Genomic DNA, 21,531 nt, shown 5'->3' with positions numbered 1-21,531 from the left:
ATATAACGAGCTTGTACCTGGAGAAATCCGGGTGTACATGTAAAGGCTGTTTATGATGTATGAGCTATCAGTCAGATTGTTAGGCTGCATGCAAAATTAGCTGCTCACTACTGAAAATATTCTGGTATCATGCAGTCCTTTTCATCATTAGTTTTATGTTTCCTTCTTAATTCTCTATTCAGAAAGCGCTGCCTGGATATTACTTGGGTTTTTACCAAAGCTTGTATTTCTACACACTGATCTCAGGGACCAAAAAAGCATCTGCTGCCAGACAGATGAATTGAATGAGTTGGATTATGGGTGTTGCTGAGTGGTTGGAGGCTGAGCGTGGACTCACGCTGGCACTGTGTAGATAAGGTTAAACACTGCTGTATTGTGGAACGGGCAGCTACAAGGCCGTCAGTATCGGAAACACAAAACTGGCACTGCCTAGGCTAGTAGATAAGCTCCATTCACTTATCACTAATTTCAGTTTGGTATCAACATTCGTATTCATACAATCTCATAAAATGTTATTACAGCCGGTCTTTCAGGCAATGCAGTAGAAAAGTTTGTTTATCAGGGTAAAAACAGTCTGCTAGGAGTGCAAAGAGACTGAAATTAACCCCTCAGCAGAGGAAACGTACCATTCTAGTTATTTCTACTGTGCTGGGATTCCGAGGTACGTCTGCAGCATTGTGGTTAATGATCTTAATGCATTTGTTGGCAAATTGCTGATTGACGACACTGACAGAGAAATAGCATGGTGCCTTTTAACACAGCAGGGACTTTCGTGGAAACGAGAGAGGCTGAGTGCGATGCCGAATGCAGCCAGTTGCTGTTTACCTGCTCTAAGTGTATAATAATAACTGTCACGTTTGATGGATGCTGCTGCACTTTGAGCTCAGACCAGGTGGCTTACACGACTGTTCCAATTCACACTGAGCGTTCTGGCCTTGTCTTGCACCGCAAACAATAGTGATTTGAACGAGAAGGGGGGGAAAAAACAGTGTATTGAAAACGTTTGATAAATGGTGTATTAGGGTTTTTTTTTTTTTTTGAAGAGTCTGCATACATTGCATGATTCATTTTTCAAATATGAAAAAGAGATGTTTGCCTTTTTTAAAATAATAACTCCTATAGAAAGCTGTCAGATTTCTCCTTTGCGTGTTTTTCATCATTACAGATTCATTACAAGGCTAAAATTAATGAATGAACTTGAATGACACGGAAGTGTATCAGCAGTTAATGAGCACTTAGTGTCAAGGAAAGTCGATTAAAGATCGGCGTTAGCGCCTGATACGGATGACAGCGTGCTTTTTAAAAATAACAAGAGGCTGATGGTAGAAAAGGAAGACGGCGTGGATGATTATATATGAATATTATGAATATTATAATCATCCAAAATCTATTTCTGCGATCAGAGATCTCATGTTTGTCATGTTTTTAATTAAAATAGAAGCCAGTTCCTGAGTAAAGAGTGTGTAAAACAGTTTTATTGTACTTCCAAGTTCACTTTATTCATGCTGAAATGTACTGCAGTAGGCTTTTTTTTTTATATTCGGATTCATGAATATTTGATTTCTAGACTTCTGTGGTGGAAAGAAAGAGTCCATATTTTATTTCCAAACATTGTATGCGGCAAGAAAAACAAATATAAAATAAAAACGCTTCCTTGTTTTTCGATAGTCATTTTGAAATGAAATGAGCGAAACATACATGGACCACAATATCATCCAGATAGTACAGTGTTTTCAATTTCAAGAGATTTCTTTGGGGGTCGTGGGAGGGACCCTTACTTACAATAACATCTAAAATGATGATAGACTTTGAGAGCAGTTCAATCTGTTGCTCCTACCGGAGCCATCAAATACTTGTGAGATTTTTACCCTTCTGAAGAAAAGACGTTGAGAAAACCGATCTATCGACTTAGTGATAGCACGTACGCCGCACCAGGCAGCAGGACAAGTGATTTTTCTTCAGTGTGATGATGAAAGAAAATGGCCCACATTGACAATTGAGGCTGGTGTGTTAGCTCAATATTTCTAGTTTTAAAAAGAAAAAAATCTCTCTCTCTCTCTCTCTCTCTCTCTCTCAAATAACTTAGAAGCTGAGAAGCAGCCTTAATAGAGTTTCATCCCACTGACAAAATGCTGGTCTGATGAAACATCTGCGTAACTCTCATTCTCTTGAAATACCAAAGAGAACAAAAAGTATCTTTGTACAGTAGTACAGTACAAGTCAAAAGTTTAGACACATGTTATAATTCAATGGTTTTTCTTTATTTTTATTAATTAAAAGACGCGGGCGGCACGGTGGTGTAGTGGTCAGCGCTGTCGCCTCACAGCAAGAAGGTCCTGGGTTCGAGCCCCGGGGCCGGCGAGGGCCTTTCTGTGCGGAGTTTGCATGTTCTCCCCGTGTCCGCGTGGGTTTCCTCCGGGTGCTCCGGTTTCCCCCACAGTCCAAAGACATGCAGGTTAGGTTAACTAGTGACTCTAAATTGACCGTAGGTGTGAATGTGAGTGTGAATGGTTGTCTGTGTCTATGTGTCAGCCCTGTGATGACCTGGCGACTTGTCCAGGGTGTACCCCGCCTTTCGCCCGTAGTCAGCTGGGATAGGCTCCAGCTTGCCTGCGACCCTGTAGAAGGATAAAGCGGCTAGAGATAATGAGATGAGATGAGAATTAAAAGACGCTTCATGTCTTAAAGTAATCATGGATGTCGTTTCTCTTGACTTAGTTGTTTGGTTCTTGACATAATACTGTATGGATTACTACATTTATGGTGTTGAATAGGGCTATTTACTGTGTTTTTATAATTTCCTATTTACTGTTTGAGTTCAAACGCATTAAGGAGGCAATAAGCTCGTCCACTAATTAACTTTTGACGAGGCACGCCTGTTAATTGAAAAGCATTTCAGGTGACTACCTCATAAATCTGGTTAAGATAGTGTGCAAAGCATCATCAAGGTAAATGCTGGATACTTTAAAGAGTCTAAAATCTCAACTTTTTTGTTCTTTTCAACACTTTTTTTTTTTTTTGTTTACCACATAATTCCATATATGTTCCGTATGCTATTTCATAGTTTTGATGTCTTCGGTATTGTTCTGCGATGTAGAAAATCGTCACAATACAGAAAAACCTATGAATGAGTAGAGTAGGGGGGGTACAAACTTTTAACTGGTACTGTATATTCCTATTCAGTCAGCATTAATTTCTGTAATAAAATATTCCATGGTTCCTCCTTGTGTTCCAGCACTTCACGGCAACATAAGATCATCCTAACACAAATGGTAACACGATCCCATGATAAGATTAACGATTTATTTATAGAACACTGCGGTCATGCGAGCATGAAGTGAGATCTTTATCTTCAGAGCCGACATTATAACAGTCTAATCAGCTTGCAGTATCGCATTCTTTTGATTGGCTTTATTTTTTCCATTTAATGGGCTGTCAGTGAAGGCATGATGGAGAAGAAGTGATGTGGCACGTAGCAACTATGTGTTTTCAGAGACTTTTAGAACGTTAATTATTTTGTGATTAACAGGTGTTTAAAATGATTCCCAAACACAGATAGCAAAATTATTAGCGTGTTGTGGTGTGCAAAACGTCCTCCAATGCCGTCTCTTCTTATAAAATCACAGAAAAGGGAGTCGCATGTTAGAGGTCTCCGCGGGTCGGATTTTTCAGTCCCGCCCGCGCCCGCATTGTGCAGGCCCACTCCCGCCCGCAAAGAATTATGATTTTCAGTCCCGCTCCCGCCCGCGCCCACAAAGAATTATGATTTTTAGTCCCGCTCCCGCCCACGCCTGCCATATTTTGTCCCGCTCCCGCCCGCAAATCCTGCATGATGCAGACGTTCGCGTTATTTCTCAGGAAAGTTCTTGTCTTGACACAGCGTGATGGTGCCCCGCCCCCTACTTTGAGTGGATTTGAGCATAAATAACTACAGCTCACGTTCACGTTTGTTATTATTTACCTTGTTTCTGAATTCAGCATGTAGTGTCTCTAATAATAATAATAATGTGCTGTCAAGCGATTAAAATATTTAATAGCAAATCGCACATTTTTGTCACATGAGAAGCCATTGTAATTCTCTGATCAGCATAAAAAAAGTGAATGGGCTTGCTTTGTACCAATGTTTTTTTTTTTTTATTTTATTTTTTTTTATTGCAAAGCAGAGCTAGCAAGAGAACCATGAGTGAACAACTCTAATCAGAGAGACAGGTTACACAGTGACGGTAGGCTTGACTCAATGCTATCCCAGAAATCCTTCCTGTAATATGCAAATTTGGCCACCTCTGATTGGACAGCCATATTTGCATATTACAGGAAGGATTTCTGGGATAGCATTGAGTAAAGCCTACCGTCACTGTGTAACCTGTCTCTCTGATTAGAGTTGTAGATTAACTCAAGCAGTAGATCACTTCACTCATGGTTCTCTTGCTAGCTGGGTGTGAACGGTGAGTCATTAGAGTGATCATTGGCAAATTTAAGATGCCATTCCTCACTCAATCTGGCAATCTGACTCTCTCTGCAAATTTAGGCATCTTAAAATGTTTATATTAATGCCAAATAAAATGTCCAGCACAAATTATATATGATAGACATCAATTAATAATTTATAAATTTTATTTCAAATACGTTTTTAGTTAGCAGGACTGCAGCTTATCACCGCTCCCGCCCGCGCCCGCATATGTGCACTTCCGGTCGCGCCCTCGATTAGCTTTCAAAATTTGTCCCACGCCGCACTGCTTTGCGGCGGGTCCCGCGGGAGTGCAGGGCTCTATCGCATGTACTCTTATTGGTAGGGTGAGAGAAACCCAGACACTGGATATAAAGATAAAATAAATCTCTAGGTTGCACTGGTAAAAGCTGGCATTTTCACATATTGTCATGTAATTATTCCTGTCTGAGAAGGACTAACGTCTGAAACAAGAAAGATTAAACCTGTGACATTTAAATAATATTGGCTGGCGTTGAGTGGTATCTCATCTCATCTCATTATCTGTAGCCGCTTTATCCTGTTCTACAGGGTTGCAGGCAAGCTGGAGCCTATCCCAGCTGACTACGGGCGAAAGGCGGGGTACACCCTGGACAAGTCGCCAGGTCATCACAGGGCTGACACATAGACACAGACAACCATTCACACTCTCATTCACACCTATGGTCAATTTAGAGTCACCAGTTAACCTAACCTGCATGTCTTTGGACTGTGGGGGAAACTGGAGCACCCGGAGGAAACCCACGCGGACACGGGGAGAACATGCAAACTCCGCACAGAAAGGCACTCGCCGGCCACGGGGCTCGAACCCGGACCTTCTTGCTGTCAGGCGACAGCGCTAACCACTACACCACCGTGCCACCCACGTTGAGTGATATATCAGATATATTCCATTCAGCTAGCATGATACTGAACGAGTCGAAGACGAGTTCAATATCATGCTAGCTGAATGGAATATATCTGATAGATCATAAAAATCCAGCCATTATTATTAGTATTAGTATTATTATAATACATACACATTCTCTTCATATTAGCATTCTCGAAGGCCAGTGCTAGCTTACCCGTGACTCAGTGCTGTTAGCGTGGCAGTCCAGTTACCTTCCAGCTGATGTAGCCTTCAGCAGTGGTGTTAGTGAAGGCCAGTGGTGATTTGGTGCTGTTAGCATGGCAGTCCAGTTACCTTCTGGGCCTGGGCGGCACGGTGGTGTAGTGGTTAGCACGGTCGCCTCACAGCAAGAAGGTTCTGGGTTCGTGGCCAGCGAGGGCCTTTCTGTGTGGAGTTTGCGTGTTCTCCCCGTGTCTGCGTAGGTTTCCTCCGGGTGCTCCGGTTTCCCCCACAGTCCAAAGACATGCGGTTAGGTTAATATGGGACGGCCTTGGGCTGAGGTGCCCTTGAGCGAGGCACCTAACTCCCAACTGTTCCCCGGGCGCTGTTAGCATGGCTGCCCACTGCTCTGGGTATGTGTGTGTGCTTATTGCTCGCATGTGTGTGTTCACTGCTTCAGATGGGTTAAATGCAGAGATGAAATGTCACAAGTGTGTGATGAATAAAGTTATGCTTTCTTTTTCTTTCTTTCTTTCCAGCCGATGTAGCCTTCAGCAGTGGTGTTAGCAAAGGCCAATGCTAGCGCAGTCAAGCCAGTGCTACCGAGAGATACTCGCACAGGCTAATGATCAAGAAACTAAGATTTCGGTCTCCAGACTCTTCTTCCACGCACGCTCGCCACAGTATTTTTCACTCATACTTAAGTATTAATTTCCCTATGTAATTTACTTAGTTACTTTTTAAATCAACATTGACAACACAACGGAGCTACCTGGCAGCCAAAATTCTCTCAAAATCTTCCATTTTTAATGAAGCAAACCTGTCAGCCATGTTTGTTTGCAAATTGTCACAGTCGCTTGCTAGCACGGAAGTTTTACGTCTTCGACATGTGACGTCATGTTGTCTTGACAATGTGCAATATTGTAACAATATTGCACGCTCATTCTCCATTGGATAGAGTGACGTAATGCATGTACAATAAGCGATATGCTAACAATATTGCATGCTATCGAGCCAAATGAATGAAACCCACTAGAAGGGAATAGAAAACATGCTTCGATTCAATGGAAAAAGTGTCCTGTATGTGTAATAATTCTAAATTAGTGCTGTCAAGTGATTAAAATATTTAATCGCGATTAATGTCGCGACTGTCATAGTTAACTCGCGATTAATCGCAATTTAATCGCACATTTTTGTCACATAAAAAAAACCATTGTAATTCTCTTATCAGCATAAAAAAGTGAATGGGCTTGCTTTGTACCAGTGTTTTTTTGTTTTTTTTTTATTGCAAAACATAACACGTCTTGACACAGCCACTACAAAGTGAAACCTAAGCCGAGCACCGGCGCGGGGCTAGCAGGAGAACCATGAGTGAAGTGATCTACTGCTTGAGTGTCTACAACTCTAAGCAGAGAGATAGATTACACAGTGACGGTAGCCTTGACATGCTTGATTATAATATAAAGTACACTATTATATTAAGTTTAAGTTGTTCGTTGATAAATATTGCATTGAATCTGATCTTTACTGTTTCAGCTCACTTAACACATTTTGTACTTTTACACTTTCTGCCTGTTGATGCGTCGCGCTGTCCAATCAGAGGCGGCCAAATTTGCATATTACAGGAAGGATTTCTGGGATAGCCTTGAGTTTACAGTTCAGAGGGATCTGGCTTCTTTAGACGCTGTCTTCTTAAAACTGAATAAATATTTAAAAAGAGCCAAATTAGCCAGTCTTTTGAACGGCTCTTTTCAAAGAACGGATCACAAAGATGCGGATCCCATCAAAGAGCCATAAATCCCATCTCTACTAGCGCGCCCTGCCCGCGCTGGTTCTTTGGGGGAGGAGGGCAGAGGACTCTGGCTGTGCGGGGCGTGGCATTACAGTCTAGCTGCTATCGGTTTTCTAAGCAAAGTCTCTGTTCCTCTGTTCAAAAGCTTATGAAAAACCTACATCATGTCACAGAGCGTTAATCTCGCGATAAAAAAATTATCGCCATTAAAATTAAGTCAAGTTAACGCGTTAATAACGCGACATTTTTGACAGCACTATTCTAAATATTTGTCTTTTTGTGAAGCCATGTAATCAAGTACTTCCTTTTTATTCAGTACTGAGAAATATTTATACAACTTTGCTGCTCCAGTACTTTTGTCTTGTTTGTTTGTCATGTTTTGTGAACACTAAACTTTGACACCACTGTGGTAAGAAGTTCAATTAAATCCACTTTCCTGCATTAGTGTATCCCTTGACATTTAATTTCAAGTTTCACATCTCAGCACCCACATGCGCACATCTCTTCAGCGTGGAATAACTGACACCACATTTACTAAAATGCCCCAAAAGTATTCTTTTTAAAGAGTGTAAACTGTGTCAGTGTTTTGACCGGAGTCAGTGTAATGAGCAGTTATGGAATTAGTTGTCAGTCAGCGTGAGACAGTCTGACATGTAATCTGCCTCAGCACACCCCAATTTACTCATTACACACACCCAGCTGAATGCGGCAGCCTGACAACACACCGAATATCTGAATACCTTGCATTCGTGTGCCACCATGGAAGCAGTCACAGTGAAAAAATTTCTGGCTTTTCACAGAAAAAGAAAACAACGACTGGCTACATTTCTGCTTCGTATTCCCTGCTGCAGTCTTGGCAACCTTCTTTGCTAAAATAAAAACACGGGGTTTGGTTTTGTTTTGTTTTTTTTGCCTTCCTCCTTTCTCACAGGTTTCTTTCATGGTGCTGCCATTGCCAGCGCTGTCTAAGAATGAGTCTCTGTCTTGTGCATTTGGGACTTTGCCTGCTGAACCTGCTATTGTGGAGAGCAACAGAATCACCTGTCAATCACCACCACCTATGCTCCTCCCCCCGAGTCCAGCAGGCAGTGGTGAGTGGTTTTGCCGTTCTTCTTACCAAAGTAATTTCAGCCCGAAAGCCAGCTGTTGGTCCGTGAACATGCAAATTCACACGGGGGAATAATTTTTTTTTTTAAACAGGATATGCCATGGAAATGAGGCATTTCCGTAGATAGAGGTCTAAATTCATGTTAAAAATAAATAACTACGCAAGCAACCGAAGCACAAAAAAAAAACCCCACAACCTGCGATATCACTCCATCTTTAATGGATTCCTCAGAGAAAAGAATTTCCAGAAGGCATGTTTAAGCAGTAAACATCACAGGCTGAGATTTCAGTGATAGAGTTTAGCAAACAGCGATTCCCTGCATGCCTGTAGACATCTATGTCATCATGTTGATAGAAGTCATGTTGATAGTCTGAAAAGCTTAGTGCTCCCCCCCCCCGCTGTAACACCCTTGACTCATCCGCTTATTATGAAACCCGTCATCAGCTGTGTTAGAATAGTGAAATGGTATTAGTGGTCTATAGTTTGAGGTCAGATGTTCAGTCAGTTCTTTTAGTTGCTTAGTAATTGTCTGTGGTTTTGTGGACTGCTCTGATTGTAAGATGTTCTCTCTTTTTGTTCTCTAGATCACATGACTATCAGGCTAGCGCTGATGTATGGAAACGTTACCGTCTCTGACACAAATATCACTTTTTATGACTGCAGAGCTGTGGGCAGGCTCAATGCCACTTCGCCGTAAGCACACACACAAACACACACACACACTGATGATACTGACTCTAATCTATTTATCATATCTAATGTTTATGCAAACTTACTTACTGCAGATAAGAATTTTGACATGTTTGCCTGTACTGAGAAAAGAACACGAAACTCTGATGTAGTTATAACGGAAGCATAAAGGTGATGATACACGGGGCAGCTTTTTGGGCAGTATTGCCGGGCAATTGCGCTTCGACACTTTCCCATTGAGATTCCATCCATTTTGGCATATCACTACAGTGACATGGCCACTCTGACAGCTTCAGCCATCAGAGTGTCTCAGGAACATTACAGTAGTGGTTTCCTGTTGCCTTCTACTGGATTATTATAGAACTTTTCTCCTCTCAGCCATTCACACACACACACACACACACACACACACACATACAGTGGTGCTTGAAAGTTTGTGACCCCTTTAGAATTTTCTATATTTCTGCATAAATATGACCTAAAACATCATCAGATTTTCACACAAGTCCTAAAAGTAGATAAAGAGAACCCAGTTAAACAAATGAGGCAGAAATATAATACTTGGTCATTTATTTATTGAGGAAAATGATCCAATATTACATATCTGTGAGTGGCAAAAGTATGTGAACCTCTAGGGTTAGCAGTTAATTTGAAGGTGAAATTAGAGTCAGGTGTTTTCAATCAATGGGATGACAATCAGGTGTGAGTGGGCACCCTGTTTTATTTAAAGAACAGGGATCTATCAAAGTCTGATCTTCACAACACATGTTTGTGGAAGTGTATCATGGCACGAACAAAGGAGATTTCTGAGGAGCTCAGAAAAAGCGTTGTTGATGCTCATCAGGCTGGAAAAGGTTACAAAACCATCTCTGAAGAGTTTGGACTCCTCCAATCCACAGTCAGACAGATTGTGTACAAATGAAGGAAATTCAAGACCACTGTTACCCTCCCCAGGAGTGGTCGACCAACAAAGATCACTCCAAGAGCAAGGCGTGTAATAGCCGGTGAGGTCACAAAGGACCCCAGGGTAACTTCTAAGCAACTGAAGGCCATTCTCACATTGGCTAATGTTAATGTTCATGAGTCCACCATCAGGAGAACACTGAACAACAATGGTGTGCATGGCAGGGTTGCAAGGAGAAAGCCACTGCTCTCCAAAAAAACCATTGCTGCTCGTCTGCAGTTTGCTAAAGATCACGTGGACAAGCCAGAAGGCTGTTGGAAAAATGTTTTGTGGACGGATGAGACCAAAATAGAACTTTTTGGTTTAAATGAGAAGCGTTATGTTTGGAGAAAGGAAAACACTGCATTCCAGCATAAGAACCTTATCCCATCTGTGAAACATGGTGGTGGTAGTATCATGGTTTGGGCCTGTTTTGCTGCATCTGGGCCAGGACGGCTTGCCAACGTTGATGCAACAATGAATTCTGAATTATACCAGCGAATTCTAAAGGAAAATGTCAGGACATCTGTCCATGAACTGAATCTCAAGAGAAGGTGGGTCATGCAGCAAGACAATGACCCTAAGCACACAAGTCGCTCTACCAAAGAATGGTTAAAGAAGAATAAAGTTAATGTTTTGGAATGGCCAAGTCAAAGTCCTGACCTTTAATCCAATCGAAATGTTGTGGAAGGACCTGAAGTGAGCAGTTCATATGAGGAAACCCACCAACATCCCAGAGTTGAAGCTGTTCTGTACGGAGGAATGGGCTAAAATTCTTCCAAGCCGGTGTGCAGGACTGATCAACAGTTACCTCAAACGTTTAGTTGCAGTTATTGCTGCACAAGGGGGTCACACCAGATACTGAAAACAAAGGTTCACATACTTTTTGCCACTCACAGATATGTAATATTGGATCATTTTCCTCAATAAATAAATGACCCAGTATCATATTTCTGTCTCATTTGTTTAACTGGGTTCTCTTTATCTACTTTTAGGACTTGTGTGAAAATCTGATGATGTTTTAGGTCATATTTATGCAGAAATATAGAAAATTCTAAAGGGGTCACAAACTTTCAAGCACCACTGTATGGTCAATTTAGAGCCACCAATTAACCTAACCTGCATGTCTTTGGACTGTGGGGGGAAACCGGAGCACCCGGAGGAAACCCACGCAGACAACATGCAAACTCCATACAGAAAGGCCCCCACCAACCGCTGGGCTCGAACCCAGAACCTTCTTGCTGTGAGGTGACAGCACTAACCACTACACCACCGTGCCGCCCCCATTGAGATTAGGCAACATAATTTCTATCTGAACGATTTTGATCATTTTGGGCAACTTTTTAAGATCATCCTATCAGAGTGCTCGCAGTGAAACACATGACCACCTGAGAGCTCCTGAAATTTTCAACAAAGATGGCGGCGTCTCAATGGCAGTGGAGCGAAATTGCCGGTAAGTTGTTCTGTGTAAACCCAAAGTGGTGATTTTACCTCATCGAATGCTTAGAAAACCAACAGACATCTATTTTTACGTGCTCAGATTGTAATTAAGCCATCGATTTATTTCATCTAGGTGTAAACTGCCGTTAGCTAACCACCGCTCCATAGAGACTGAATGGGATTTAACTAACTAACGGTGGTTTTTGCTAGCATAGTTAGTTGAACATTATCGCTAGCTATGTAGGGATAACATTAGCTCTCTTGCATCATGTTAAGTGATGGGCAGCTCTTTTTTTTTTTTTTTTATGAGTTGTAATAGAGATTGTCCAACTTACCGTCTGATCTAATTCACATACAGAGCATGGCTACTTGTGGAACCCGAGGTCAAAACAGTACAAACTTCGGGATCTAAAAAAGAAAGAAAGCCTTTCAGGAGCTCTGTCAGCCCCTTTTCCTCCTCAGCAGCATCTCCTGCTCCATGTCCTTTTTTCTTTTTTGCTGAGATGAGAATTAAACGATTATGTTTTCGCCATTATGTTTCTGTGATGTATCTGTCAGTTATTAGTTATATAGCATATGGGATTGAGGCTAGTAGCATTTTTAAAGAGATTTAAAAAGTGTTTATGATTAACAGAATAATGTGGTTATTTTGACTTTTAAATGATAAAATAATGGCAAATAATCTTTTGCCCAGAGCATCTGTTCAGTCTTGTTCCAGAAGTGATACTTACTCGAGCGAAATAAATAAAAGCTGAAGCCAAGACAAAAGTGACAGCTGCAAATGTTTCAGTGTCCGTCTTTGCGGTGCGTGTCTCCCTAGCAATAGATTTGCTCTTATCTGATTGGTCGTTGCCAATTGTCTGTTGCCCTAATTAGTTGCCCTGTGTCTCACCTGGTTGCCCGTCACCGGCAACATTGCCCAAAAAGTTACCCCGTGTATCGTCGCCTTAAGTGTAATTATTGAATTTCAACTCGCCCTGAAAATATGCAACTGCATTGAACATGACAACATATTTTCCTTTTATTTATTTTTTTTAAGCAGTCCTATTTTTAAATTGAAGAATTATCCAGATACACCTAATAGTTCCAGCTTTGGTCTCCTGTCTGTGTGTCTTTTGTGGGTTTCTTCTGGGTTCTCCAGTTTCCACCTAGCCTGGGAAATCCCATGCTGCTTTGCACAATCGTTCCGATCTGAAAAGACAGCATGGAAACTATGGTCTAAAGGCTCGCCTGAGTTAGGGAGCCAATCAGAGAGCGGGGAGGGGTGGAAAGACGGTGACGCATACTACTCGACAAACGGAAGCTTGTAGTTTATTTGGGACTGTTTACGGATCACATTTAACATGGCGGAGAGCGATACGAACCAAACTTTCGATCAAGCCTTAGACACTGCTCTGAATAGTTTAGAGCGAAAGTTTGTTTTAAAAAAAAGAACAGCGCCTCTTCGTCTTCTTCGTCACTCTAACTACGTCACCTGGTACAACTGCCATGATTGGCCATGGGCTACGTATACGCCAAATGATAGACATTCGCAACGTCCAATAAACGGCCGTTGACAATCGTAAACCACACCTCCCCTACGAGAAATTCAATAGGCGGATTCCAGATCATATTTCACTTGTGATATGGTCTGGTGTTAACCAGACTAGTTTCCACCCACATCTTAATTGCTCCTAGGTGTGAATGAGCGTATGAATGGGTGTGTGGTGCCCTGGGTCTGTCCAGGGTGTGTTCCCACCTCAGTGTACCTGGGATAAGCTCTGACTCCACCATCACCCTGACTACGATACAGCGCTTACTGAAGATGAATGAGTGAATTAATAAATTCTACATCTGATTGAAGACTTCATAATTCAAGAAAGTGTTCAAGAATAGTTTTTTTGCATTTAGACTGCCAATATTTCAGTTTTTTTCCTCAGTGCAGGAAGATTAGGCTGAAGAATGAAGTCTTATGCTTACTAAATTAAGAAACTTGAACAGCAACCAATTAGTCACGCACACACCCACTTATAGCTCACTGTAGGTTATGAACCAAAACAGATCATCCTCCATACTCACTGTCCTTGCCATGTGTTTGTGTGTATCAGATCCCCAGTATTGAATGATGTCCTAGAGGTAAACTGGATCATATTTAGCTCTAAAAGAGTAAATATAACTCAAGGAGATTATTTGACACCAGTCATTTTCTTGTGTTTAAAAGCGTAATCGGATAGCCAGCGCTGCGGGTGCACGACGTGCATCTGTATGTAAATGGGTTCGCTCTTGCTTCAGGTGCGTGACAGATGTTTGCGAATTTGCTCGTGTGTAATATCATCCCTCTCACTGCAGGTGCATGGCGTGTGTGAGCAGCGAGTGGCCGTGTCGCTGGTGCGCTCGAGATGAACTCTGCACTCACAACCACAGTTGCCCGCAGCAACACATCATCTACAACAGCAGAGTAAGATTTCTTTTTGTTTTCGTCTGTGTCGGGCTCTGTTTATTGTTTTAGGTTCGTGGTTGTTGGTTTTTTTGACCCCCTTTTGGTTTCTGTCACTTCCTGCGTCTTTCTTTTCTCTTTTACTTTACTCTAATACAGCATTGAGCAAATGTGGCCAAAATCACTTAAAAAATGTACTGTTATTTTTTTAAAAAGCAAAAGTTTCAATTGGAAGTAAAAGTGGTCATCCAGATAAGTATTTGCGCATGAAAGTAGCTCATAAAAACTTAATGGCAATGTTTTCAAGTCGAAATTTCAATGTTTTCCTTCCCACAAACTAGTCAGGGTAGTACATAGCATTGTTTTATGACTGTCTAGAGGGCAAATCATTTTTAGTACGCAGCCAGGAACATCTCCAGTGAGTCACAAGAAGTTTGTTTATTCCATAGAACCATCCGATATCCACCACTGTTGAGTGAATGTAAAAGTTATATCCTTTGCTGACTGAGTTCCAGGTATCATCAGGACAAGAATAAAAAAGGAATTAAGCCGAGTCATACAGATCGTGTTATGAACATCCATTGGCTTTATGCTGTTTAAAAAACATTGGGGTTTTTCTGTACTTTTGAATTGGTTTGAATTAAAACTGTTTGTCAGATTTTATTTATTTATTTTTGTAAACACTGGGGGAAAAAATTTTCTGTGGCATCTTTTTTTTCCACTGTTTTGCTTTTGTATTGACTCTTAAAGTGCCATTCCACCATTGGATGTATTCTTTGGCATAAAATACAATATATTTTGACAACATATATAAATGGTATCACTAGATAGAGAAATCTTTTAGCTTCAAAATGATATATCAAACATAATTTTTTGACAACGACAAGTATATTAATTTTGCGACCAAAGTCACCTACCCTTTTAATTTCCGCGCGTGATGTCATCGGCAGGTTCCCCTTCTTGTGTACCACGTGACCTGTGACGTGGCACATATTATCAGCAATGGCGGATAGAACGCGATAAAAATAATACCAATAAATCTAGCTAATACCAATAAATCTAGCTAACTGAAAGATTAACTCAAAATTTTTCGCAATTTTTTTGGCCCCCATATACGAGGAGAAATGACTCTCTCACTTTGGGGGTTTCCTGGTCTAAAAATAGACCGACACGTGGTACACAAGAAGGGGAACCTGCCGATGACATCACGTTTCACTACCGCGCGGAAATTAAAAGGGTAGGAAAATTAATATACTTGTCGTTGTCAAAAAATTATGTTTGATATATCATTTTGAAGCTAAAAGATTTCTCTGTCTAGTCATGTTGTCATAAAATATATTGTATTTTATGCCAAAGAATACATCCAATGGTGGAATGGCACTTTAAAATCCTTAGCAGACAAAATATTCAGTATGTACTGCAGCGTTCCCCCGGGTTCTGAAAAATATTCTGCACTTTTTTCCTTGAAAAATCAAGTCAAAGAAGTATTCTTCACTTTTCATTATTTTTTTTTCCACTTAATCTGTATTTTTTCTTAGTTACCGACTCGTCAAAGTGGACTTAATACAGGTTTATACCAACCAAACTGGCACAATTCAAATATTTGTACAGGCCTCTCCATTACATATAAAATTTGGGCTCCACTCCAGCCTCTAATAAGAAAGACTTGATTTTGGGCAGTCTGTGCGCCATTAAGGCAAAATAAACTTCTTTAGTTTGAGCTTACTGAAGGTTATTTTAGCATGGAATTATTCAAAAGAGGTATTAGGACTCCTTTTAGCCTTTACTTCAGAGTCGAGAAGAGTCTTGGAACAACCAACAGTGAAGGAATCCAAATTTCCCGTCGATTTATGAACCGAACACAGAATGACACCACGTTTTTTATCATGATTTCGCCACGGGGACTCAACACGCCACGCCCTCTGAAACATAGCTCCTTTCAGTCACTTGCCACAGCTGACAGCACTTTTACTTTGGCGCTTTTTTAACCAACCCCTGTATTACTGACACTGTCTGATGTGCTCGGGGACGGTAGGGGCTCTGAGTGTGCCTCCCCCTCAGCCCTTAAATCATCTTCAGTGCTTGAAGAAGCCCCGCCCAAAAAACTTTGTCAGCTTAGACTGCGCCATTGTTCGGCTCACGGCAAAGATAATTACACCACCACACCAGGTCGATGAAGACGCGTATCACGATTGGTCAAAAGCTTGGCCCTCATTTGGTCATTATGCGTAGTCAGTTTTTATTGGTCACAAGCATGTACTCATTGTTTACATTCTGGCTTCCTGCCGTCTCTTCACTGGGGTTGGATTTCAGCAAACGGAAGGATTTGTGGAGGGATTTCTAGAAAAGATGACTTAGGTTAATGATAACGATGACAAATACATTCGTCACTGTGACAACCGCTAGTAATTTTCTCTTCATCACTGATGGCTTATGTTCGTCTGTGACTAGCACCAGCGGGAACCCTGGTATCGTGTTTTGTGAAAAATGCGTGTAATTTGGTAATACTGTCTTAGTTTTGCCATATTGCCTATTTAAACCCGTCCCATCAGGTTTTCCTCTGCAGGTGTTATTACTGTGACTCATCCTAAGTAGTTCACTGTAGCTTACAAACACACTATGCAACGTTAATGCTCTCTTTAGTGAATCCAGCATTAGCAGTCTCTTACCCATAACCCATCATATTATTTTATAGGACCAAGGAGGAGGATTATATGGCTTAGGGTGGCATTTGGATTAGAGTCTATAACTTTTTTTTTTTTTTTGTTATAAGTCCATATATTTCTTTGATTGTTAATCATCGATGAGCAAAATCTAATCCTGTGCTTGCTGTGTTGTGTGTAACAGGAGATCTCAGAACCCCATGGTGCAGATGCGTGCCCGTGCGTATGGGCTTTGGAAAGTTCCACTTTGATTCCGGTTGGAGTTGACACACAGCTGTTATTACAAGGCAAAAACCTGGACATCTTTAAGGTGATAAAGTAATTCTGTTTATTATATTCTTTTTTTTTTTCCTTAAGAAACCCTGGTTCTGTTGTCTCCTTGATTATCCGGTCTCTGTTTTATGGAAATACTTTTATAAAAACCATTACGTGGCGGCGGGTGTTTGAAAGGCCACTGAGGTTATGAGTCATGATATTGGTATCAGACTCGAGAGAGCACCTGTTATTGGATTGTGAGAATGAGTTGTGTCCATGTGTGCAGGGCGACGAGGATTATGTGTGTGTGGTGGTAATTGAGGGCCAGGAGATGCTATTACACGCCACCCTGGACAGGAGCAAAGAGACGGGTACCCATGTGTTCAAGTGCGCCACTCATAAGGTACCAGCGTTGATAAAAACGCCTTTCATTTCCTCAGTCCCACGTCACATTCAATAACCTGCATCAGAAGGGTGTGTGTTGCAGCAGGCAAGCAGGCATTATTGCACTTATTATTACTGTACAAACTTCTTAAATAAATTGTCCTGAGTAGTTTTAATCTTACTTGACTAAATGTGGACAAGTGAGAACAAAGCAATGTTCTTCCTACTACGTTTTCTAAGTTTTTAATGTCACCTTGTTCTCTAGAGATTTGTTTTCTTTAATCAGTGCTCCATTGAATCCGAGAGACACAACTGAAGCCACAATGAGGTCACGTCTTGAGTTAGCGATCAAACCTTGTTACATTAAGATCAACAGTGGTTATCAGCGGGCAAGAGTGAAGGCTATCACACAAAGCCAGCCAGTCGCACCTTTTCACAGTGCCACTCATGCTGCATTACAAGGCTGCTTAATACACTCAGAGGAAAGCACCATGTAGAGACGCACATGATTGGCTAGCGTCACTGTGATCGACAGGGAATTTAAAATAACACCATCCCTCCCACCCTGAGAATAGTTTTGCTGTCTAGGCTCAGTTAAGGATGGCTGTGTGTTTCGAATTCGTAATCTCCTATAAATAGGTTGAACACTTTTCTGTTGCACCATTTGTGAGCCTGTGGTTGACAGTTTTATCATAAATCAGTGACTCAGCAGAAGAAAGGCATCCTTGGCAGAATTTGAAAAAAATATTTAGTCTCTAAGTTGTCAGAATATATATACCATGACCGAGGTCTTGAGAGGGCCTCGTCAGTATTCAAGGCCAAGGTCATGGTGTTTCACCATACGGACCGACCTTAAGCTGGTAAATAATATATATATATATATTTTTTTTTCTTTCCCAAATTCTAACAGAAAACGAGACCGCCCGAAAGGGAAAGGCGAGCCGCCATTTTGAATCCTCATTCACAGCTGTCATGCAAATGGCTTCCTCCTCAGTATACAAGTGCACTTCCATGGCAGGAAAAGAACTACATTTTGCCGCCTATGTAGTCCCCTATTTATACAAAATTGAGTCATTCAGGATTCAGCCATGTTTTTGCTCGGCGTTAGCAGCAGTTACAGGTTTTTAGCTTTCTCCTGAAATGTTTTCTTTTATTTCGTCTTTCTCAGGGTAGTAAAACTCGCTTTCAGTGTGAAGACTGTCATTATCACTATCCATGCTGTAAAATTAATGCTATTCTCCTGAGAAATGCAAAAACAAATGTTGACAAAAATTGCTACTATGTTTGTTGTTGTTGTGAACGAGCGAGTCGCCAGAGGTCCGTATCCAGGGTCCGTAACCGGGGTCCGTATCGTAGGATATGGACCCGCTCGCCAGCCAATCAGAGCGCAGGATTTGATGGAAACTGGACCGCGAAAAAAATAAATATATATTATTTACCAGCTGGGAGGTCCGTATCGTGAAATACCATGACCGAGGTCTTGAAAATACTGACCGAGGCCTCTGGGCCGAGGTCGGTATTTTCAAGGCCGAGGTCACGGTATTTCACGATACGGACTGACCTTAAGCTGGTAAATAATATATTTATATTTTTCTTTACCAAATTCTAACAGAAAATGAGAGCGCCCGAAAGGGAAACCATATTTAGAACAAACCTGATTCAGATAGCGCTGGATACTTCTCTGGAAAGATGTGAGCAAGGACGGCTCGTACACATCGCCATTTTTCTTTGTTGCGGACATGAAAAAGTTGCACAGCAACATGCTTAGTTCTTCGCCAGGTATGTCTTCCACCTTTCAACCTTCATTTAGGTTTCGACAGAACTTCCCAAAGACATTGAGGTCATAGGTCGTCTTTTTTGTTGTATTTTCTGCCCTTTGCTCCTCAATAAACTACTGGATTTGCTCGGCGTTAGCGTTATCGCTATCCATGCTGTACAATTAATGCTATTATACTGAGAAATGCGAAAATAAATGTTGACAAAAAATTGCTACTATGTTGTTTGTTGTTGTGAACGAGCGAGTCGCCAAAGGTCCGTAACCGGGGTGCGGATCGTAGGATTCCGGACCGCTCGCAAGCCAATCAGAGTGCACGATTTGATGGAAACCGTCTCGTCTCGTCTCGTCTTCTTCCGCTTATCCAGGACCGGGTCGCGGAGGCAGCAGTCTAAGCATGGAAGCCCAAACTTCCCTTTCCCCAGACACCTCGGCCAGCTCCTCGGGAAGAACACCGAGGCGTTCCCAGGCCAGCCGAGAGACATAGTCCCTCCAGCGTGTCCTGGGTCTTCCTCGGGGCCTCCTCCCGGGGGGACATGCCTGGAACACCTCCCCAGGGAGGCGTCCAGGAGGCATCCGAAAAAGATGCCCGAGCCACCTCAGCTGGTTCCTCTCGATGTGGAGGAGCAGCGGCTCTACTCCGAGCTCCTCCCGAGTGACTGTGCTTCTCACCCTATCTCTAAGGGAGTGCCCAGCCACCCTGCGAAGGAAACTCATTTCAGCCGCTTGTATCCGCGATCTTGTTCTTTCTGTCATTACCCAAAGCTCATGACCATAGGTGAGAGTCGGACCGTAGATCGACCGGTAAATTGAGAGCTTCGCCTTTTGGCTCAGCTCCTTCTTCACCACGACGGACCGGTAAAGCGACCGCATCACTGCGGAGGCTGCACCGATCCGCCTGTCGATCTCACGCTCCATCCTTCCCTCACTCGTGAACAAGATCCCGAGATACTTAAACTCCTCCACTTGAGGCAGGACTTCTCCACCAACCTGGAGAGGGCAAGCCACCCTTTTCCGGTCGAGAACCATGGCCTCGGACTTGGAGGTGCTGATTCTCATCCCAGCCGCTTCACACTCGACTGCAAACCGCCCCAGTGCATGCTGAAGGTCCTGGTTTGAAGAAGCCAACAGGACAACATCATCCGCAAAAAGCAGAGATGAAATCCTGTGGTTCCCAAACAGGATTCCTTCCGGCCCCTGGCTGCGCCTAGAAATTCTGTCCATAAAAATTATGAACAGAACCGGTGACAAAGGGCAGCCCTGACGGAGTCCAACATGCACTGGGAACAGGTCTGACTTACTGCCGGCAATGCGAACCAGACTCCTGCTCCGTTCGTACAGGGACCGGACAGCCCTTAGCAAAGAGCCCCGAACCCCATACTCCCGAAGCACCCCCCACAGAATACCACGGGGGACACGGTCGAATGCCTTCTCCAGATCCACAAAGCACATGTGGACTGGTTGGGCAAACTCCCATGAACCCTCGAGCACCCTATGAAGGGTATAGAGCTGGTCCAGTGTTCCGCGACCAGGACGAAAACCGCATTGTTCCTCCTGGATCCGAGGTTCGACTATTGGTCGAATTCTCCTCTCCAGTACCCTGGAGTAAACTTTCCCTGGGAGGCTGAGAAGTGTGATTCCCCTATAATTGGAGCACACTCTCCGGTCCCCTTTCTTAAAAAGAGGGACCACCACCCCAGTCTGCCACTCCAGAGGCACTGTCCCCGACCGCCACGCGATGTTGCAGAGGCGTGTCAACCAAGACAGCCCCACAACATCCAGAGACTTGAGATACTCAGGGCGGATCTCATCCACCCCCGGTGCCTTGCCACCGAGGAGCTTGCAAACCACCTCAGTGACTTCGGCTTGGGTAATGGACGAGTCCACCTCTGAGTCATCAGCCTCAGTCTCCTCAGTGGAAGACATGACGGTGGGATTGAGGAGATCCTCAAAGTATTCCTTCCACCGCCCGACAATGTCCCCAGTCGAGGTCAACAGCTCCCCACCCGCACTGTAAACAGTGTTGGCAGAGTACTGCTTCCCCCTCCTGAGGCGCCGGACGGTTTGCCAGAATTTCTTCGAGGCCGACCGATAGTCCTTCTCCATGGCCTCCCCGAACTCCTCCCAGTTCCGAGTTTTTGCCTCCGCAACTGCCCGAGCTGCAGCACGCCTGGCCTGCCGATACCCGTCAGCTGCCTCAGGAGTCCCGGAGGTCAACATGGCCTGATAGGACTCCTTCTTCAGCTTGACGGCATCCCTTACTTCCGGTGTCCACCACCGGGTTCGAGGATTGCCGCCACGACAGGCACCGGAGACCTTGCGGCCACAGCTCCGAACAGCTGCATCCACAATGGAGGTAGAGAACATGGTCCACTCAGACTCAATGTCCCCCGCCTCCCTCGGAAGCTGGGAAAAGCTCTCCCGGAGGTGGGAGTTAAAGACCTCCCCAACAGAGTGCTCGGCCAGACGTTCCCAGCAGACCCTCACCATACGTTTGGGCCTGCCAGGTCTGTCCAGCTTCCTCCTCCGCCA

At 43.1% G+C, this 21,531-nt stretch overlaps 1 protein-coding gene across 3 annotated transcripts in view; it reads left to right on the top strand.

The window, feature by feature from the left end:
* Positions 1 to 21,531, top strand: part of plxnb3 (plexin B3) — a 275,840-nt gene that overhangs the window by 188,932 nt on the left and 65,377 nt on the right. For all 3 annotated transcript variants that reach the window (XM_060932435.1, XM_060932436.1, XM_060932434.1), the window contains exons 7-11: positions 8,258 to 8,417; positions 9,019 to 9,127; positions 13,836 to 13,944; positions 16,771 to 16,896; positions 17,128 to 17,244. In XM_060932435.1, coding sequence (XP_060788418.1) covers positions 8,258 to 8,417; positions 9,019 to 9,127; positions 13,836 to 13,944; positions 16,771 to 16,896; positions 17,128 to 17,244 — 621 coding nt within the window. The remainder of the gene's footprint in view (positions 1 to 8,257; positions 8,418 to 9,018; positions 9,128 to 13,835; positions 13,945 to 16,770; positions 16,897 to 17,127; positions 17,245 to 21,531) is intronic.

This window comes from Neoarius graeffei, chromosome 10 (genome assembly GCF_027579695.1).
Source record: "Neoarius graeffei isolate fNeoGra1 chromosome 10, fNeoGra1.pri, whole genome shotgun sequence".
NCBI classification, from domain to species: domain Eukaryota; kingdom Metazoa; phylum Chordata; class Actinopteri; order Siluriformes; family Ariidae; genus Neoarius; species Neoarius graeffei.
This window is presented reverse-complemented; position numbering and strand designations above follow the sequence as displayed.